General features: G+C 39.3%; 1 protein-coding gene across 7 annotated transcripts in view; it reads left to right on the top strand.

The window, feature by feature from the left end:
• The window catches only part of LOC140521564 (uncharacterized), a 33878-nt gene extending 29023 nt beyond the window's left edge, over positions 1-4855 (top strand). For all 7 annotated transcript variants that reach the window (XM_072636763.1, XM_072636754.1, XM_072636749.1 and 4 more), the window contains one exon: positions 263-4855. In XM_072636763.1, coding sequence (XP_072492864.1) covers positions 263-2181 — 1919 coding nt within the window. In that variant the 3' untranslated portion in view covers positions 2182-4855. The remainder of the gene's footprint in view (positions 1-262) is intronic.
• The last annotated feature ends 15254 nt before the right edge of the window (positions 4856-20109 follow it).

Here is a 20109-nt window from a genome sequence, read left to right as displayed (position 1 = left end):
AGAACTCTGGGTCTGCCAGTTTCAGAGGTGTTTCTGAAGATCCAATGTGATTGTCTGTGAAGGTCTTTCCAAGTCAAGTTATTCTGCAGATCTGAAGTAGTGGCATTTGATTGTGTCAATTTAATTGGGAAGACTTTTATCTTTACCTGAAGAAGTATCATGTAGATCAGTTTACTTTCTTCCAGTGGAGGGAAGTGTTTATAATTGTGTGTGTGTGTACATGTGTCTCTGTAAATATGTTTCACTATTTGTTTTTTTGCAGAAGGAAAGATTAGACCTGGAATGAAAGAGACTACTGAAAAGCTAAGTATTTCTGTGAAAGAAACACAGCAAGAAAACCTCATGAGTGATGGTCCCTGCGACTTCACTAGGAGCCAAATCTGTGCTATATTTCAGAAAGTCCACCCTGGAGATAAACTTTATGGTTGTCATCATTGTGGGAAAAGCATGAATCAACAGTCCTCCCTGATTTACTGTCAAAAAATTCATACTGGAGAGAACCCACATGAGCTTCATCAATGTGATGTACATTTTAGTGAACACTCCTCCTTCCTTATTCATCACATTATTGACAGTGAGAGGCAACTTCCTGAATGCAGTCAGTGTGGAAAGGCTGGGAGTTGCAGCTGTAGTCTTGGTGTACATCAGAACATCGAGTCTAGAGAGGAACTTTATGAATATGATAACCATGGAAAGGCATTCCTACAGAGCTCCAGTCTTACTCAACATCAGGAAATCCACAACGGCGAGAAAGCTTATGAATGTAATCCCTGTGGAAATGCATTCAGATTTAAAGACCATCTTACTCCACATCAGAAAATCCATACGAAGAAACTTTATGAATGCAATCAGTGTGGAAAGGCATTCGCAAAGGGCTACACTCTTGCTGTACATCAGAGAATCCACACTGGAGAGAAACCTTATGAATGTAATCAATGTGGAAAGACTTTCAGAGAGAGCTCCAGACTTCGTCTACATCAGATAATCCACACTGGAGAGAAACCTTATCAATGTAATCAATGTGGAAAGGCTTTCACAAGCAGCTCATATTTTGCTGTACATCAGAGAATCCACACTGGAGAGAAACCTTATGAATGTAATCAATGTGGAAAGGCTTTCACAAACAGCTCAAATCTTTATGTACATCAGAGAATCCATACTGGAGAGAAACCATATGAATGTAATCAGTGTGGAAAGGCTTTCAGACAAAACTATCTACTTGTCTCACATCAGAGAATCCACAATAGAAAGAAAGTTTTTGAATGTAGTGAGTGTGCAAAAGCTTTCCATTCTAGCTCCAGTCTTGATGTACATCAGAGAATCCACAATGGTGAGAAGCCACGTAAATGTAATCAATGTGGAAAGACTTTCAGTTCTAGCTCCAGTCTTGCTGCACATCAGAGTATCCACGCTGGAAAGAAACCTTATGAATGTAATCAATGTGGAAAGGCTTTCAGACTAAGCTCTGTACTTGGTGCACATCAGAGAATCCACACTGGAGACAAACCTTATGAATGTAATCTTTGTGGAAATGCATTCAGCTTTAAAGGCCATCTTACTCTACATCAGAAAATGCATATGAAGAAACCTTATGAATGTAATCAATGTGGAAAGGCTTTCAGACAAAACTCCCTACTTGTCTCACATCAGAGAATCCACAATGGAAAGAAACTTTTTGAATGTAGTGAGTGTACAAAGGCTTTCAGTTCTAGCTCCAGGCTTGCTGCACATCGGAGAATCCACACTGGAGAGAAACCTCATGAATGCAATGAATGTGGAAAGGCTTTCATAAAGAGGTCCGAACTTATCCGGCATCAGAGAATCCACACTGGAGAGAAACCATATGAATGTAATCAATGTGGAAAGGCTTTCAGAGTAAACTACCAACTTACTCTACATCAGAGAATCCACACTGGAGAGAAACCTTACAAATGTAATGAATGTGGAAAGACTTTCAGAGAGAGCACCAAACTTAATCTACATCAGAGAATCCACACTGATGTGAAACCTTATCAATGTAATCAGTGTGGAAAAGGTTTCAGACGAAACTCCCACCTCACTTTACACCAGAGAATCCACACTGGAGAGAAACCGTATAAATGTAATCAATGTGGAAGGGCTTTCAGTTCTAGCTCCAATCTTGCTGCACATCAGAGTGTCCACACTGGAAAGAAACCCTGAATGTGATCAATGTGGAAAGGCTTTCAGAACTAGACTTCCTACTTGCTGCACATAATAGAATTCACACTGGATAGATATATAATATGATTGATCCTTTTATATACATGCTCACCTTATTATACAAATCTGATGAAATCAAGTTTGAGGGGACGTCGTTTCTATTTAATTATTTTATTATGGCTCGTTTACAATTTATAAAACAATGGTCATTTAGCTATCTCTTACCAAGGAAACATGAATCATGGAGACCTCTCAAAACTTATATTCCCTTAGCTAAGTGGGAGTTACCTATAGGCATAAATCAATGCTGATTACTTAAATTTTAATGAAAATGAGTATTATGAGATTTGGGCTTATTCTAAGGAGGGGCTGAGTAGGAGGGGCCCGAATCTTGACTCAGTTTTGGACAAAGAGACTTATTTCTAGCCTGATCACCATTACATAGTGCAGTCTAGACCAGTGGGTTCCAATTCCCCTCAGAACTGTTTCACTAAAACACAATGGGCCAGAATTCACCTATAATAAAATCCCTTTACATTTTGGTCTGATCTAAATTTTCCCAGGTCTTGCCAAAGATTTCATCTGATCATCAGCCCTGCCCTTCAAAGACTGACTGAATCACCTACACTGGCCAATTTCTGAATGAGGAGATGGGAATAAAGCTTAGTCCTAATTGAATAATTGTTTATTTATATGGGACAAACATTGTTTTCTCTCACATGAGAGAATCCATTCTAGAAGACATGTAATTAGTCAATCAATATGAAAAGTGTTCAAGCTAAAGTCATTATTGATGTTATTCTGATATTTCCTATCAGAATTCACATGGGATAGAAAGTATTTCCATAATGAATGTGGAAAGACGTTCTACTAGCACTATAGAGCTTGGAGACATCAGAAATTTCACCTTATGATCTAGCCCTGTCTGGACTCTGGAAAGGTCTGCAACCAGAGATCTTCTCTTCCTTTACATCAAGGATTGCTAGTGGAGAAAAGACTTATGAATGTGTTCAGTGAGGACCCCCATTTACCTGGAAGAGGCAGGTCAGTAGACTGCACAATATTCACAATGCAAGGTAGCCTCATAAAAGCAATAATGGTAGGATGGTGATCATCTGATGATTTTTTGTGTATTCCAATGTGTACATTGAAGAAATCTTGCTGGAGATAAAACTTATGAATCTAATTAATGATTAATGTTTTCTCCCTGCAGCACAGACCTCACTAGACATAGTATATTTCATATAGTGCATGAAGCCCCAAAAAGAGATTGAATTTATCTCAGAAACCCTAAGGATTATCATGCCTTCCCTAACAAGTGCTATGGCACCCTAGGGTGAAACCTGTCTCTGGCTTCCTCACTTAACTGCACTTTCCCACTGTAGTGAGACACCTTTCCTGCTCACCTTTGAAGCTGTCCTAGACTGGTAATGTGGTTCACTGCTCCAAAACAGGTTCTGAGCCATTGCAAGGTTTTTTTCAAGGGAATCTGGAAGACCCTAGACAAGTGAGTGCCTCACCTTAGCCCCAGAAGTCCCCATGCCCATATATTCAGGAAATACCACCTTGATAGCTCAAATTTTCTTGCAAAGGTTCCTTATCTTTCCCATTCACTTGTTCTATTTCTTTGCAATGCCCAGTTAAGAAAACCTTATCTCTCCTTGCTATTCTCACAAATTATGAATTCATTTGGGGAAATCTCCCCTTTGCTTTCCCCTTCTTTCCTCAGCTATTTGTAAGGCCTCATCAGACAGACATTTTGTTTGTTGCTCTTTTTCTGTGAAAGATGTTTAATTGTTGCCTCCTGTGCAATATTAAGAATCACTGTCAGTGGCTCTTCAGGCACTCTGTCTACCACATCTAATCCCCTAAATGTGTGCATCACTTCCAGTTCCTATCCATAAGCCATGCTATTTTGATCATATCTTTAGGGTCTAAGGGTTTTCCCTGATTTCTTAAATTTGAGTCTGAATTTTGCTGTAAGAAATTTAGGATCTGAACCTCAGTCAGCTCCAGATCGTGTTTGGACTGATTGTATAGAATGTCATCCTCCCACATCTTTTCCCTATAAGAATATTTTGGAGTTATTGGTTTCATAAAACTGAGCAACTTTGGCCTCTTTGGAGGCAGTGGTTGGAAGATAGAATTGTTACTGTGATATTGAATGGTTTTCTTTGGATTTGAACCATACTTATGTATATATTGGAAAAATCTTGCTGGAGATAAAACTTAGGGATCTAATTAATAAGATTAAGTCTCTTGCTCAAGATCTCGTTAGGTTTTGCAGTTTAAGAGACCTCATTAAACATCCAAAATTACTCACTGTAATGAATTCCCTAAAAATACACCTGTTTCCAGTGAAATCCTGATGTTTGTCATTATTCTTCAATAATAATCCTTTGAATTCATACGCTAGAATTTCTTTAGCCATTGTCCAGTTGATGGGTACTCAGGTTGTTCTTTGCTAGAACAAAATGTTCTCTTATAAATATTTTGTTAAAAGACAACAGTCCTTCTAGAGTGTTAAAAGTGTAGCTAGACATATGCTTTTCTATGTAAGGTGATAATTTTGAAAATATATTCATCGGAATTGATGTCATTTCAATGGCATCAAGTTTTTTTTTTTTGTTATTCTTTCCAAAACAATAAAATTTGTTTTAAATCTGTAATGTAACTTTTATTATGCTTCAAAATTTTATTGTAGTTTTGGGAAATATTTGATAAGTAATGTTAACTTTAAATATCATACCTAGTGGGTGACGCACTTTTATTCTTAGGAAATCAGCTTCTCTTTTGATCTAGATGCTGTGATATGATGAATTAAACTGCTGGAGAATGTGATTGCAATGTTCACAAACTGCTAAGTATTTAATTGAATATATTTTAAAAGATAAAGTAATAACTTAGCTTTTGGGAAAAGCAGAGAAGACAGAGATTCTCCTTTTCTGGGGAGTTTTTTGGGGCCTGACCAAATTCTTTAGGTTACAAGATGTTATCAGCCCTGGGACAGAAGTTGCTTAAAGTAGAGGTTTTCTAATTCTAAAGTAGTGAAGTGTTTTACTGAGTAATTAAGTTGTTAACAGGTCAAGAAAGGTTTGGGGAGGGGGAGCTTGCAAGTTTGTTTATAATATCCAAGTTTTATGAGAATTTGTCTGGCAACTGATAATGAAAATTATCAAATTCCACCTAGAGTAATATGTATGACAGTTCCTACACCTTTGAACAAATTCCGTCTGAATAGACTCCAACAAGTTCAAAATGGGTCCCCTTCCTTGAATACAATTGATAGTCAGATCTTGGAATGCAGAAAATGAGAAAATGACTCCAGTCCTTATTGTCCAGGTACTCCATCATGTCAATTCAACAAGCTCAGATTGCATGCCAGGCTCTGTGGTAGGATTTGGGGTTACCGATCAAGGTACCCCTCCCCACAGGGAGCTCACATTCTAAAGGGTTTGGTCAAGTATTTAAGTCAACAAGTTTTTGTTAAACACCAGATCTTTTCTAGGCAAGAGGTAGGCTCTTGCAATTCTCCAGAATGGAGAAAGAAAATAGGCAATTTGCAAACAATTACGTGACCCCCACACCCAAAGAAGGCATAATCGAAATACTGGGGATAGGTTGATTGGCCTTGAATCAGTCAAATCTTGCCTCAAACACTGAGTAGTTTGCCTCATTTTTCTCCACTGTAAAATGGAGTTGACAGTCTTGCAGTCTAGCTGTTCTAGGAATCCTGAAATCTAAGGGCACAGTTGGGGCTGGTCCTCAAAAGAATTCAACCAGTCAGACCTTTCAGTCCAAGCAGCAAGTTTATTGTGTCACCAATAGAAGCCAGTCAGAAGCCTAGTGAGTCTGTACTATTTGTGACACCAACACAAGTGGGCGAGATTTGAAGAATCTGCATTTGATGAGGTTGAGACTGATATTTTTATACAGAAAGACTAGGAGATGATGTGGATGGGATCTGGCAGTGGCAAGTATCCTGAGGTGGTCTGGAATTAGAGACAGGAGCCTAGATGGGATGAAAGAGTGTTCAGCAATCCTGGTGGGCTGGAGTGGGCCAGATGCTGGGTTCCTGAAATATATGGGGAAGTTCAAGGATCTGTCCTTTTAGGGTTTCAAATTTCCCCCATCATGAGGACCTAGCAGGGTTGTTAGGATCTGATGAGATAATATTTGTAAAGTTCTTGTGCCTGGCACTAAGCAGACTCTTAAAAAGCCATTTGATTCCTTGTTTCCTACATAAAATCAACATACAATATAAATTGGAAGAAATAAACAGATAATGGACCAACCAAGGCTTCTTGAAGAAAACTGGTGAAATCAGGAAACTTTGAGACAAGGAGAGACAGCACTCAAGGAACGGGTGGTGGGGGCAGTGGTGGAAACTAGTGAACATGCAGCATCAGGAGATAGAGATTCATATGTGAGAAATCACATGGAGGCTGATGCCACTGATCCTTAGTACATGGAGAAGAGAAAGGTGTGTGCTACTTAAAAAACAAGTGTCAGGTTATAATATTTAATATAAATTTTGTGATAGTCTCTTTGTTCTCTCTGAAGCAAACTCAGAGAATGCCTCTTCCTATGCCAACAAAAGCCAGTTAGAGCTCACTTAACACTCCTTAAGAGACCTTTAACCTAAGGCACTTTTTCTGAATAATGGAACGTTTTCCATATTTTAATATTTTGTGGACATATACTATGTTATAACGTGTTAATGGTAAAGAAAACATAGTCATCCTGGGTCTTAATTTCAATTCAAACTTTGTCAAGCTCTGTTATCTTATTGTATTTACAACCTATGCAATTAAGAAATTCCTTTCTAATGGTCTAGTTAATCCCTCATGGAAACCATAAATCTGAAGGACACAGCCCACCTACTTTGTCCTAAAACAGGTTAAAGTCTGGCCAATTTTTGTATGAGCAGTCAGATAATATCTGGCTCCGCAGTACTATGTAACTGTTACTTTAAGGGGAATGAATTAATAAATGTATGCATTTGGCCTGTTGCCTCTCCTTCAACTAAACTTTCAGGTCAACAGTACTGGCGACCAATGTGGATTGGAACTGAGGAATGGGACAGACATTTCCTCATCTCACCAAGGCCAGGACTCAGGTGCCAGAGGATCCAGTTTTCCTAGAGTCCTGGGCCTTGACGGGGTTGGTGTAAGTCCTCTCCCTTACAGCCTTCCAAAGGACTCCCACTAGCTTAACTGAAGTCCAAAAATTCCCTTTCAAGCTAACTCTGGGGGCAGAGACCAATTCGGGTTAAATTGCTCTGTACTAATTGGGTCTCCTCTGAGCATCAATCTGGGAAAATCAGCTAGCTATGGGTCAGTTAAAAAAAAAGCAACTAAAGTTAGAAATCTGGCTGGTAAGACCCCTGCTTCTTATATGTCAAGCCATTACCCACCTGATGATCACAGCTATTGCCAGCACTAGTGTCAATCAACTAAAGATAGCTGTAAATTCTGTTGGCCACCACAGGGCTCTTTTGGACAGGTCAAAGTTACTTTATCTTACAACCAAATTCTGTTTCAAGGCCAACAAAATCTGTAGCCAGCAGCAGGAATGTTTCATCTTGGGCTTGCTGATGTGGCTGAGGGAGAACAAGAGAGAGAAGCCTCTTCCCTTTAGGGCTGGCAGAGCTGCTTCAGTACTGGCTGAGTACTGGCCAAATTCCTTTCTTCTTCAAAGTTCTCCAGTCTGTCCTTCCCTTCACTCCCTGGGTCTGATTCCCCCTCTTTCCTCCTTCTTCCCTCTGCCTTCCCTTGAAGACCTCTGATCTGGGGAAGATGATGGTACCTAGCCGCTCTTTTCCCCCCTCACTTTCCCCTACCTGCCTTAGCCCTGAGAAACGCAACCTCTGTTCAAGCCTCCACTGCCTCCTCCTTCCCCGTCCCTGCTTTTCCTTTTAAGGACTCTGGTCTTGAAGAGGACAGTTACAATCCATTTATGAACTATCAAGCTTCTAATTGTTCTCTCTCTCTCTCTCTCTCTCCCTCTCTCTCTCTCTCTCTCTGCCTCCCTCTCTTACTTCCTCTCTGTCTCTGTCTCTCTGTCTCTCTGTCTCTCTGTCTCTCTCTTTCTCTCTTTTTTGTGTGTGTGCTGTGAATGAGTCTGTTATCTTGTAAGGTTTAAATGCAAGCAGTGGGACATCCAGGTCTGCAACTGGGGAAAGAAACAAACAAAACTTTAACACTTTTCCTTGTTGTTCTGGTCTGGCCAACCTGGAATTACAATGGAAAGTTAGACCATCTGAGGTAAAATCATTTTATTAGATTTGTATGTTGTGAGATTAATCATAAAAAAATTTCAGGAACTGATCATTTAAAATTACTAGAAAAAAATACCTCCTAAAATGGTGGTTAGCCCTAGAAATTTACCTTGCTAATCCTGATCATCTAACATTCCCCACTCCCTCTCAGAGTTAAGGGAGTATTTCAGAATAGGGATTCTTTAGCAACTACAGGAGTTCTTTTTAACCCCTCTCATTCCAGATCTAATTATAGAGAGGAGAATGTAGGAGAACTGTAGGGACAGCAATCTCAATGATTTCAACAGTCCTGTGCCCTTGGGTATCCTTTTAGCCCACCTTTCTAGATAAAGCTTGGAAATGTCACCTAGGTCCTATACACTCTGCCCACCCTATCCCAGCAGCTGCAAAGTGCCTGAGGCTCAGCAAATTCTGCAGCTGTGGGAGAATGAGAAAGGTGAATAGATCAGGCCTGTGACAAGCATTCACTAAACTCTTGCCTGCAAAAATCACCGCTGCTGGGACACCAGCTACTCTGCTCTTGGCAAGCTTCACTTCTCTGTTTCAGTTGCAAAATGTATTTTACGTCTGTCTGACCCGTTTTCTGATTTGTAAAAGTAAAAATAATTATGGTTGTTATGGGATCAAAATGATAAAATGATGCCAAAATGGTTCACGTAATGATTGATATGTTACACACCGTATTATTATCTCTCTCTAATGTAATTATTAACTTTAAAGTGGTTTTAATTACTAAAAGTAATAAGATCAATCATTTCTGGAAATGCAAATAATTCCGTCTGAAGTTATTGTTGTGTTAAAACTGTACTTCTAAGATTGTATTTCTGAATTTCTCTTAGATTGTGAAAATTGAGTGACCACTGTAATCCAGAAATGGTGTTAGACAAAGCAATTTTTAATCTGAATTTTGTTGAAACTAAAAAGATGTTGAGAAAATTGTGTAAAACTAGGTATGTTACTTTATCCATCCTGCTAACCTTGTCTTATAATGTTTTGTAATAGCCATTTAGAAAATCAGATATTTCCACGTTTGCATGTTAAAAAGTTGCAGCTAAAACAATTTGACTATCTTCTATGAAGCTGTAGAATTGTTAACTAAATTATTTGGGAGTACTGTTTTAATGCTGAAACCAAAAACTGTTAAGCGATTACTGTGTATGGAAAGGAGGGAATGGAGTGAAAACTTTATTTAGATTCTTTCTGCCCATTCAGAACAGTCCTCCCATTTGTGTGGGCAAGATAACCCTAGGAAAGGAACTTGGTTTATGTAATTCCTAAACAATGAATATGACTTGCTCAGAAATTGTAATAGATAGAAAGGATTGTTAACAATTGACTTTTGTATCAGGATGAGTTTTAAATTTGAGAAGGAAAGATATTAAATAGAATCCCTTATGTGTGTGTGTCCTGGTAAATCTTTATTGCTCATTGTAACTCCATGAGAGTGGAAATAACTGTATCTGGCTCTAAGCTGTGATGAGTGAGACTTGCAGTTTAAGGTAAAAGGTTTTGGGGACCGTAACTATTTTTTGTTTTGAGTTTGAATTTGGATATAGTTGTCTGCATTAATTTCACTTTTACTGAATTTAAACAGAGTAAAGGATGTTTTTATCCTGTCATATTTCGTATGTCACATGTCCCTGCTTTTTCCTTGTATATTAAACTTCTATGATCAATAGCAAGTGACCAGCAAAATACATGAGCCCTTTTGTGTAATCTTACTGGGAAATTGAATATTGTTTTCATCTGAAATTAGAACATGTGCAGAATTTTACGTAAACTCTTGGAGAGCCACCTTAAGATGTTCCCATTGTTTGAAAGGATTTTTAAAAGCAGTAGTGCTTTTCTGAGTCAGTCTCTTACTGTTACCAATGTTACCAATGTTACCACTGTTACCAATGTTACCATTCCAACCCCGTTTTTACTCAAGCATTTTGTGATGTCTAGGAATTCTGCAATAAGTGAGAATTCAGTTAGTTATAATACTTTGGAAATTCATATTACTTAAGGATATTTTGGTAACAACTCAGCTTTAATGAATTCCAATTTTAAAGGTTTATTTTTGCTTAAGGAAAAAAGAAAGGGATATCAATCATTTTAAAAGTTTCCAACTAATTTTCTTTATAAAAGTTTGTCCCTTAACATCATAATAAATTTTAAACTGTTTTTCAAGAAGGGGAGGTACTTTTAGAAGAAATGTTTTTTAAAAACTAATATCTTGTGTGATTTTTAGAAGGCCTACTAAAATTTCAAAATAATTTACTTTTAAATTAAGGTGTAAAGCCGAAGAGATCTTGCTGTTTTGATCTGAATTTGGAGTCATTCTATGGCCTAAGCAAGAGTTAAAATTTGTGTTTGAACTTGTTATATATAGAAGATTTAATTCCTGAAGTATCTCATTCTTCCAGAGTGACTATAATTAGGGAAGAATAACAAACTTGTGAAACAGACATAGTACCAACAAACTATGAAGATTAGTCACTAACCTCTTTGCTTTGTTTAAACTGGAAGAGGATTCCAGTCCAGTTATGCTAGTAAAAAGTAATGACTCAAGAACTACCTTGTCTTATGTTTAAAATATAAAAGCAAGTGGAATAATCTGAAGAACAGAATTGAGAGATTTGGAAGGACAAATTAAGTTGTGATTGAAACTATGAAAAGTAGATAAGGTTTGGGAACTAGCGTGGGTTATCTGAACCCCTCTTGTTCCTGGATAGTTGTTCCGGATACTGTTGTGTCAGTTTCAGATGGTTTAAAGTGTGAGGAAGTATTTTAAGAAGACAGAAAACAATTAATAGGTCAATCAGTTTTGAGATGGCCCTATCTGAAGGATACCAGCCAATATTTATTAGCTACAAGATTGGGACTGCAATTTAGTCTTGTTCGAAGCTCTGATTACAGGAATAGTTGTCTAAGTTGTCATAAAGCCAGTTGACATGTGCTGCAGGCTAACGGTGGATGCTTGGAAAGGTTTTGAAGACGACCGTGAACACAGCCTAGGTAGGATCTTCCTGACTTTATTTCCCAAATGTGCTGTTTCCTTTCTGAAAAAGGAAATTCCCCACCTGATTACTTCTAAGCCCTGCTTTCAGTACCTGATGACCACATCTCACAGTTGTGAGATAATGACTCATTCCTGGAATCAACCAGAACCAAGGAAATCTTTTCCTTCTGTTAACATTGTCCCTCTTTTTTCTTTTATAGCAAATCTTTGTAATTAAGAAGAATATAATACAGAGATAACATCAAGGAAATGATTAGATCAGGTAATAAGACAAAGATGTAATGTGATAGATGTCTAATTAAATAGAGTAGCAAATTTTGAGGGAAAACTACAGGATTAGCCTGATTCCCCTAAGAAGTATATAAAGATATATGTGATTGGCTTTTAAAATTTATCATGTTTTTGAAATAAGATCTCAAATTTGGATTTTTGCATAAAATTTGTATAAGATAGTGGCAAAAGAAAGTGAAATTATTTCTTCTTTGTTAAAGTATCTGTCCAATAATTTAAAGATGAGTTCATTTTATGGTTGAACCCTCACATTTTAAAAGATTCTTATTTCAGAAACAGCAAAAAATAAATGGAAATTTTCTGAAATTTCAAAAATTTGGAGAACAAATTTTAAGTGATTGTACTAATTTATACTGTCAGAATTATCTGAGAACTTCTAGATCTGAACAAGAAAAGCAGAACTCCCTCTTTGAATTATCCCAAGAATAAACCCTATTGTCAAAGGAAGGATATCTAGACATCAGATAACTACATGAGAAATTTGGGATTCAAAAAAGTGATGTTTAAATGGAAATTAAGAATGGATTACTGGGATACAAGGAACTTAATGTTAATTAACATTAGAAACAATGGTTGCATTTATTTGTCTGGTTCGTGTTTAATTTTCTTGTTTATATTGGTGACATATAAATCTGCCTTTCAGACATAGTCTATTGTGAGCCATCTAAGTATTAATCTCCTTCTGACTTAATGTAAAAATGCAATTTTGTCTTGTTTGAACCTAGCCCTGCGTGGCTCAGAAACTGAACTATTGCTATGTGCCTTTATCCATATCAACTATAGCGTACTGTATCATCTCACTTATCAAATTATCTGTTTTCTGGGAGACCCTGTCAGGTTTTCTGTATAGACTTTTGGATCCATCTGTCACTTCCATTGCCCCTGCTCCTCAGTGGACTGTCCTCCAATTTCGAAGAGGCCTGAAGAAGATAGCATCAGACATAAGCAGCTTTCCCAAGAGCCTGGACCAGACTTGCATGAAGAATAACTCTCACACTACTGGCTATTGAGAGGTTTTTTTTTTCATATTTTTGTTGGTCTACAGGCCTTTGACCAAAAGGAGGGAATGACAATATTTAATATAAATTTTGGAATAATCTCTTTGTTCTCTCTGAAGCAAACTCAGAAGATGCCTCTTCCTATGTCAACAAAAGCCAGATAAGGCTCACTTTACAGTCCTTAAGAGACCTTTAACCTAAGCCACTTTTTCTGAATAATGGGACGTTTTCCATATTTTAATATTTTGTGGACATATACTATGTTATAGCGTATTAGTGGTAAAGAAAACATAGACATCTTGGGTCGTAATTTCAATTGAAACTTTATCAGATTGTTATCTTATTGTATTTACAATCTATGCAATTAAGAAATTCCTTTCTAATGGTGTAGTTAATCACTCATGGAGACCATAAATCTGAAGGACACAGATTACCTTCTTTGTCCTAAATCAGATTTAAGCCTGGCCAGTTTTTGTATCAGCAGTCAGATAATATCTGGCTCCATAGTACTATGTGACAGTTACTTTAAGGGGAATGAATTAATAACAAATGTATGCATTTGGCCTGTTGCCTCTCCTTCAACCAAACTTTCAGTCAACATGGGAGAAAAATAGCTCTTCTCTGAGTTCATATGGTGGGTTCCTGCTGTCAGTTTCCCACAATGCAGAGCTTCGGCAGGAAAAATGTGGGCTTTAGTATTATGCTCAAGTATAGGTTCAGGCCTCAGAAAAAAGTGCACGTATGTAACTGAGGTGCTGAGTCTACTCTCTCTCTTTTCCCATGACAAGGGCTGCTCTAAGGGCTCTAAGGACAGCAGTGAAAACATCTGCTCATTGTAGCTCTTAACAATGCTTGTTGCAGGATCTTGGATAAAGGATGAGGAACATGGAGAAGGCCTCTTGTCCCTTCTCCCTCTGACCAGGTGAGGGCACAATTGCTCTTCTAATGACAGATTGTCCTTCATTCTCCAGGAGTACCAATGACATCATAAGGGTGATGTCCTGACTTGCAAATGAATTGGATATCAGTAAGGCAGGGCCCTGCAAAGTCACCAGCCTCACTCTGTCCTCCAGAGCCATCTGGTCCAGTGGCAAGATACAGATCAGAATGACTGGAATGGCTCCAGAGGCAGTGGGATACCTTGTCCTCTTTAAACAAAGGGCTTGCCCAGGTTGCAGTTTGTCCGAAGTAAAGGCCATCTAGTGATTTAAGTTCTGGCAAGAAATGAAGCAAAATATGCTGTCGTTTGCTATTCAAAAAAAGAAAAAAAAATCAGTCTGGGAGGGAAGGACTCTCAGGGTTTCTTACCAGAGCAGAAATGATTGCTATTTACACTCACTCTGAGCCATCACAACCCAAACAAGGCCCCCAGAAGCTTGTCAGTGAGAGCCAGAGTGATTCTGGGTTTAAGACATAGTCATGTAGGGAGTATCTGGGTCCCTTAATCCAGGTTTTTCTCAGACTCCCTAGCTCAAGGCCTGTCCTTACTGTTTCCTTGACTTCCTACCTTCTCTAGCAGGGAGAGGTATAGGGACAGGTGCAGGAGGAGAGTCAGAGGAGGCACCCTGAGCTCCTGCCATCTCTGCCACCTGTCCAGGGCTTCAAGTTCTGTCCTACAGGGAATCTACTCCTGATGCACAGATGGAACCTTCTCTCACTTATCCACAAGTATCAGCAACTATTCTTGTGTCAGACACAAAATATGAACTTCCCTATGTTCTTGAGTTCACAAATTCAAGGACATAAAAGAGGAAGCCATGTCCCCCAGGAACAACCTCAGGGGATGTGGCCCATTCTGGCTGAAAAGGCCCTGAGATGAGGCTTATACTAGAGCTGATGCTCTTTTACATACCCAAGGGAGCTCTCACAGGCTCTGCTCAGGACATAAAGTCCCCTCATCCTGCCTGTCTTAGGCCTTAGGGTTCTCTGTCTAAGATCTCCAAGGGACAGGATGACTTCCCCCTGTCAGCTCCTCTGGCTCTTGTTGCTCTGGGCTCAGGGTAAGACACAGCAGATCAGAGAGTGAGCCTGTGGTGTAGAGGTTATCACTGGAAAACCAAATAAAATGAAACTTAAGATCCCCTGGATCCAGTGGGTGAGGCAGATGGACTGACAAGCAGGACCAGACCATCCAATAAAAACTAAATATAAAAATGCTTGAGAGATCTGTGGGAAAACATGGCTCATGTCAAAAATTGATTTAAAAAAACAAAAAACCAATAGATTGCCAGAAATTTGGGAATTTATTGTTTTCCACAAAATTGTCTATCCTCCCTGTCTGTGGCTCCAGGAGACAGAGTGACAATGTGTGGCAGGGCCAGTTCCAGCACTGGCAAGTGGATGACCTGGTACAAGCAGGAGTCAGGAAGGTCACCCAAACTGCTGATCTTTGAAGCTTCTTAGCTGTATTCCAGAGTCCTGGCCCAGGTCACTGGCAATGGGTCTGGGACAGATTTCACTTTCACCCCCAGTCCTGTGGAGGCAGTGTTTGCTGCCAGTAATTACTCTTGGAAATATAATGATTCTTGTTTCCCACAATCCTGCAGCCACAAACAAAAGCTTCCCCAGCCTGCTCAGTGCCTCACCTCTAGGGAGGAGGTGCTTCCCCCCAGGTCACAGCCTCAGACATTCCATATTCTTAGAGGATGTTGGGCCTTATTCATCTAGTATTAACCAACTGTATGACTTTTCTAGGGGGACAGACAGATAGGGAATTTGTAAAATAAAAAGAAGGGGAATGTTTTGGAACTTTCGTTACAACCTCAGATCATAAACCTGACAGACATGCTTATCAGTAAACCTGCCTCCATCGACAAATCACCCCATCTGCATCCTCTTCCTGTGGGGTTGACCCAATGACAGACCCCCAAGGAGTGGTTTAAGAATGAGGATTTTAAGAATTTAAGGCAAACAGGCAGGGTTCACACCACTGGATGCTGCTTCCCAGTTTAATACCCTCCTCTCCCAGCCATGTGTTCAAAAAGGAGCCAGTGCCTCGACAGAGAAGGACAGCATATTCTTCAGAGTTTATCCAGCAGTTACCCTCTCTGGAGACTCCCCCACTGCCTTCCAATAAAACTACATTCCTGTCTATCGTTCTTGATGGAACTTCATTTTGTTCCCTCAAAACAAAAAACCAATTGAGAATGACCATCCCTGACTCCCATGAGTCTTCCTGTCTGCAAGTTTGGCAGCATATTGTGAACTGAGGTGAGTTATGTTGGAGTACATTGGAGTAGACAGTAGACAAGGAGGGATGTTTTGTAAATGTGACTTTGCAAGTTCAGTGGAGCCTTACCCGTTGGCCGCTGAAGTCTGCTAATCTTAGATTCCTGAGGTATATTTCCTTTTCTTTGGGTAAAGTACAATTGGACTTCTTTTGAGACCACTGTGTTCCATGACCCATGGCCACTTGGCATGTCTGGGTGATTGTAGCATTTAGAAAGTTGTGTTTTGGTAGCAAGATGCTACTCATACTCAATCCAGAAAATTCTCATCTGAGTCACATGGTAGCTCTGTGATCTAGGGGAACCATTTAATAAGCTCCTTGAGATTTGATTGAGGAATCTATGAAAATGAGATGAAGACATACTGGAACTGGTAATGAAATAGCTGTTCTGCCAATGATCACTCTCTGCTCATCACCTGCCCAGCGAGTTCCTAATGGAGCTCTCCTTTTGGGGAAGCAGAGGTAAAATGGAGGCCTTTCTCCCACCCTGGCACCATGGCATCTCTGTATTTGTACAGAAAACCTACATCGTGACTAGGTGGGTCTTAGTCTGGGTTTTTTCTTTCCTTAGAAAACAGATGTGATCCTGAGGTAGCTTTCTGCACCTTAAGGGCCTGCTTGGGATTTGAGAAGTTCAGGGTCACTGGGCACCTCACACAGTACTGACTGGTAGGAGGAGAGTTCTGTAAGTCTGTACTTGGAGAAGATAGCCAATATGTGGGAGAGCCAGCACAATTCCCCATCAGGCTTGCCCCAAAATTTAGATATATGTTTCCACAGTGCAAAGCTGAGAGGAAATGTCCATTTCCTCTTCCTACAAATTGCTTCACTTTCTGATGTTTAATTCCCCCCACCTTCAGAGAGTGCAATAGTGCAAAATGTGTTACTGCTATTCATTCTTCAAGGCTCTTTTCAATGGACACTCGGGATCCTTTTGCAATGGGTATGTCTTTTAGGTAAAGGAATTTGATTGTGGTCTTTGGACTAATTTACCTGGTGTCTTGACTAGCTTTCCACATTCTCCATTGGGAAGACCCAAGATATGAGTGTAACCTAAGTTTTAAGTAGATTTCCCTGGAACTGTGTGTGGGGGTGGGTGGGAGGGGTGGGGGTGGTGTAGAACCAGAGACAGAAGAAAGAGCCTATTTCTGTTATTGAGGGGTCAGGATTTCATGAGCCTGAACCTGTGACCAGAACTGAGAGTGGTCCCTTGTTTTATAGAAGAGTAAAACATGGTCCAGGTTGCAGGAGTCATTGTGAGACAGGAAGACATTGGTAGGCAGTCATTCCGTAGTTTACTCAGTGATGGTTGAAGATGGCTCGTGAAATAACCCTGTTGGTATAGTTCCTCCACATCTCTGCTGTTTGGATGACCAATTAATGGGAGCTGGTGAGCAGCACATAGCTGTTAAATTCAAATGATCCCTCCTTTTATCATGATGGAGGATTTTATTGCTGTAGGCAACTGAGTGAAGGATCCAGATGAATCCCTACTTGAGTTGAATCTTAAAGAAAGTGCTGGATCCTGAGATGTGTGTGTTAGGTATGGGAACAGTATAAGGACTGGGGGAAAGCCCACTCCCAGGCCCAGAGAGGACAGGTAAAGCCCTGTGTGTGCACATAAGTGTGTGTTCATATGTGTTTTTGTCTGTGTCTGAGTGGCTAGAATCTTGTCCCTCTCAAGCAAGTATTGGGAAGAAGAATGATGTAGACGTCTTAAAAGAGTGCTCCTATGATTATGAGCTAACAGTGCATGGATCTGGAGAGTCTGTGTAGCCCAGGGATGTTCCTTTCCAGAATCAGTTCTAATATTTATCTGCATAGATACTAATAGAATGATTTGCTTCAGTTCACGAGGAAGTGAATTTGAATCCTCCTTTCCCCTGAATCTTAACAACCCCAGAAGTTTTCTGAGCCTACGTTTCCTCCACCACCAAGAGGGGCTAGTAGGAGCCCCTACATCTCCAGGGCCATTGTGAGGGTCAAAAGACCTAATGCAGAGCGTTTGGCAAATTATACTTTTTCTGTATAGTTGTGAGGTCTTGCTCTACTACTTTGCTCACCCTAGCTGGCTCGCTGACATCCACCATGACCATGAATGCGTAGACCTTTACCCCTTTAGGTGACTTCTATGGTCCATATTCTATTTTGGGGTGGGTTATTATTTTTTTGTAATTTTAAACTTAAATAGAAAATGAGAAAAGAAAGAGAATTGCCATGTACACAGTAGACCATAAGAGAAGATTCAATATAAAACAATAAATTTCCATTTCAAGAAAACCTAGTTGATAAATACTACACAATTTTTTGAAGCTACCCAGCTTTGTTTCCTTGCTATACTTTTGTTATGTGCTGTGTACTTTTTACTTTGTGTTCCCCCTTCCCTCCCCCAACACTGCAAAGAAGGCTGCAATGCTGCACTTGAACGTGGATATGTAACTATATCTATATGTAGATATAACATATACATATGTATGTACTTAGATGTCTATAAACATGTATATATATACATATATATTCACATATATTCTCGTACCCATATATGTAAGGTCATATTATGCTCATTTCCTCCTATCATCTGTTTCTCTGAGGGTGAATAGCATCTTCCATGTTTTTCTAAATCAGCTAGCTCGTTGTTTCTTACACCACATCAATATTCCATGAGAAAGAAAAAGCAAAGAAAACAAAAAAAGGAGCAAGTAGTATGCTTCAATGTGCCTTCAGACACCATATTCCTTTCTTTGGATGAGGAAAACAGCTTCCATTATCAGTCTTTTGGAGTTCTTTTAGGTCCTTGCATTGCTGACAAGAGCCAACTGTACCAAGCACAGTCATCACACAATGTCGTTATTACTGTGTACAATGTTCTCCTGGTTCTGCTCATTTCACTCAGCATCAGTTCATATATATTTTTCTAAATTTTTCTGAAGTTGGCCTGCTCATCATTTCTTACAGCACAATAGTATTCGAGTACAGTCATATGCCACAACTTGTTCAGACATTCCTCAGTTGATGGATATGCCCTCAATTTCCAGTTATCTGGCCACTACAAAAAGAGCTGCTATAATTTTGTACATGTGGATCCTTTTCCTGTTTTGATGATCTCTTTGCTGTACAGCCCTTGAAGTGGTATGCACATTTTTGTGGCACTTTGGGCATAATTCCCAATTACTCTCTAAGATGATTGGATCAGTTCACATTTCCACAAACTCTGGATTAGTGTTCCAATTATCCCACACCTTCTCCATCATTTATAGTTTTTTCTGTTTTGTCATATTAGCCAGTCTGATAGGTGTTATGTGGTACCTAAGAGTTGTTCTGATTTTCATTTCTCCAATGAATAGTGATTTAAAGCATTTTTTTCACATGAGTATAGACAGCTTTAATTTCTTCATCTGAAATGTCCCTGTTCATATCCTCTGACCATTTATTAATTGGGGAATGACTTGTGTTCTTATAAATTTGATTCAATTCTCCATATATTTTAGAAATGAGGCCTTTATCAGAGACACGAATAAAAATTCCCAGTTTTCTGCTTCCCTCCTATTCTTGGTTGCACTGGCTTTCGTTGTGCAAAAACTTTTCAATGTAATGTAATCAAAATTATCCACTCTTCATTTTATAATTTCCTCTATCTCTTGCTTGGTCATAAATTCCTCCCTTCTACACAAATCTGACAGGTAAATTATTCCTTGCTCTTCTAATTTGCTTATAGTGTTACCCTTTATATCTAAAGGTCTTTCATTCACAATCCCTTCTCCTCTTCAACTTGCTTCTTTTCTTTTTCTACTCTTTTTCTTCTAAGAAAGATTCCTTAACCTTGTTCCTTTTTCTCTTCCCTTTCTGTCTGGGCTGAACTGTCATTTTTTAGTTCCTGTTCTGTGTATTTATTCTTTGCTGAAATCCCATGTGATCACTCATACATTAGAGAGAGTAATGTGACTTCACAAGTCGAGGTGACTTCAACAAACCCTTCATGCTCAGAGATTCCTTGACTCTTACAAAGCTTTTTTTCTCCCATCGTTTTGCCAACTCAGAGAGGTTTAGGAATCTCATCAAAGTCACACAGCTACTCACTTGGAGAGCTGGCACTTAGCAAGGTCACATCCCAAGGCTTACACTCTTT

This window comes from Notamacropus eugenii, chromosome 1, assembly GCF_028372415.1.
Source record: "Notamacropus eugenii isolate mMacEug1 chromosome 1, mMacEug1.pri_v2, whole genome shotgun sequence".
Taxonomy (NCBI): Eukaryota; Metazoa; Chordata; class Mammalia; order Diprotodontia; family Macropodidae; genus Notamacropus; species Notamacropus eugenii.
This window is presented reverse-complemented; position numbering and strand designations above follow the sequence as displayed.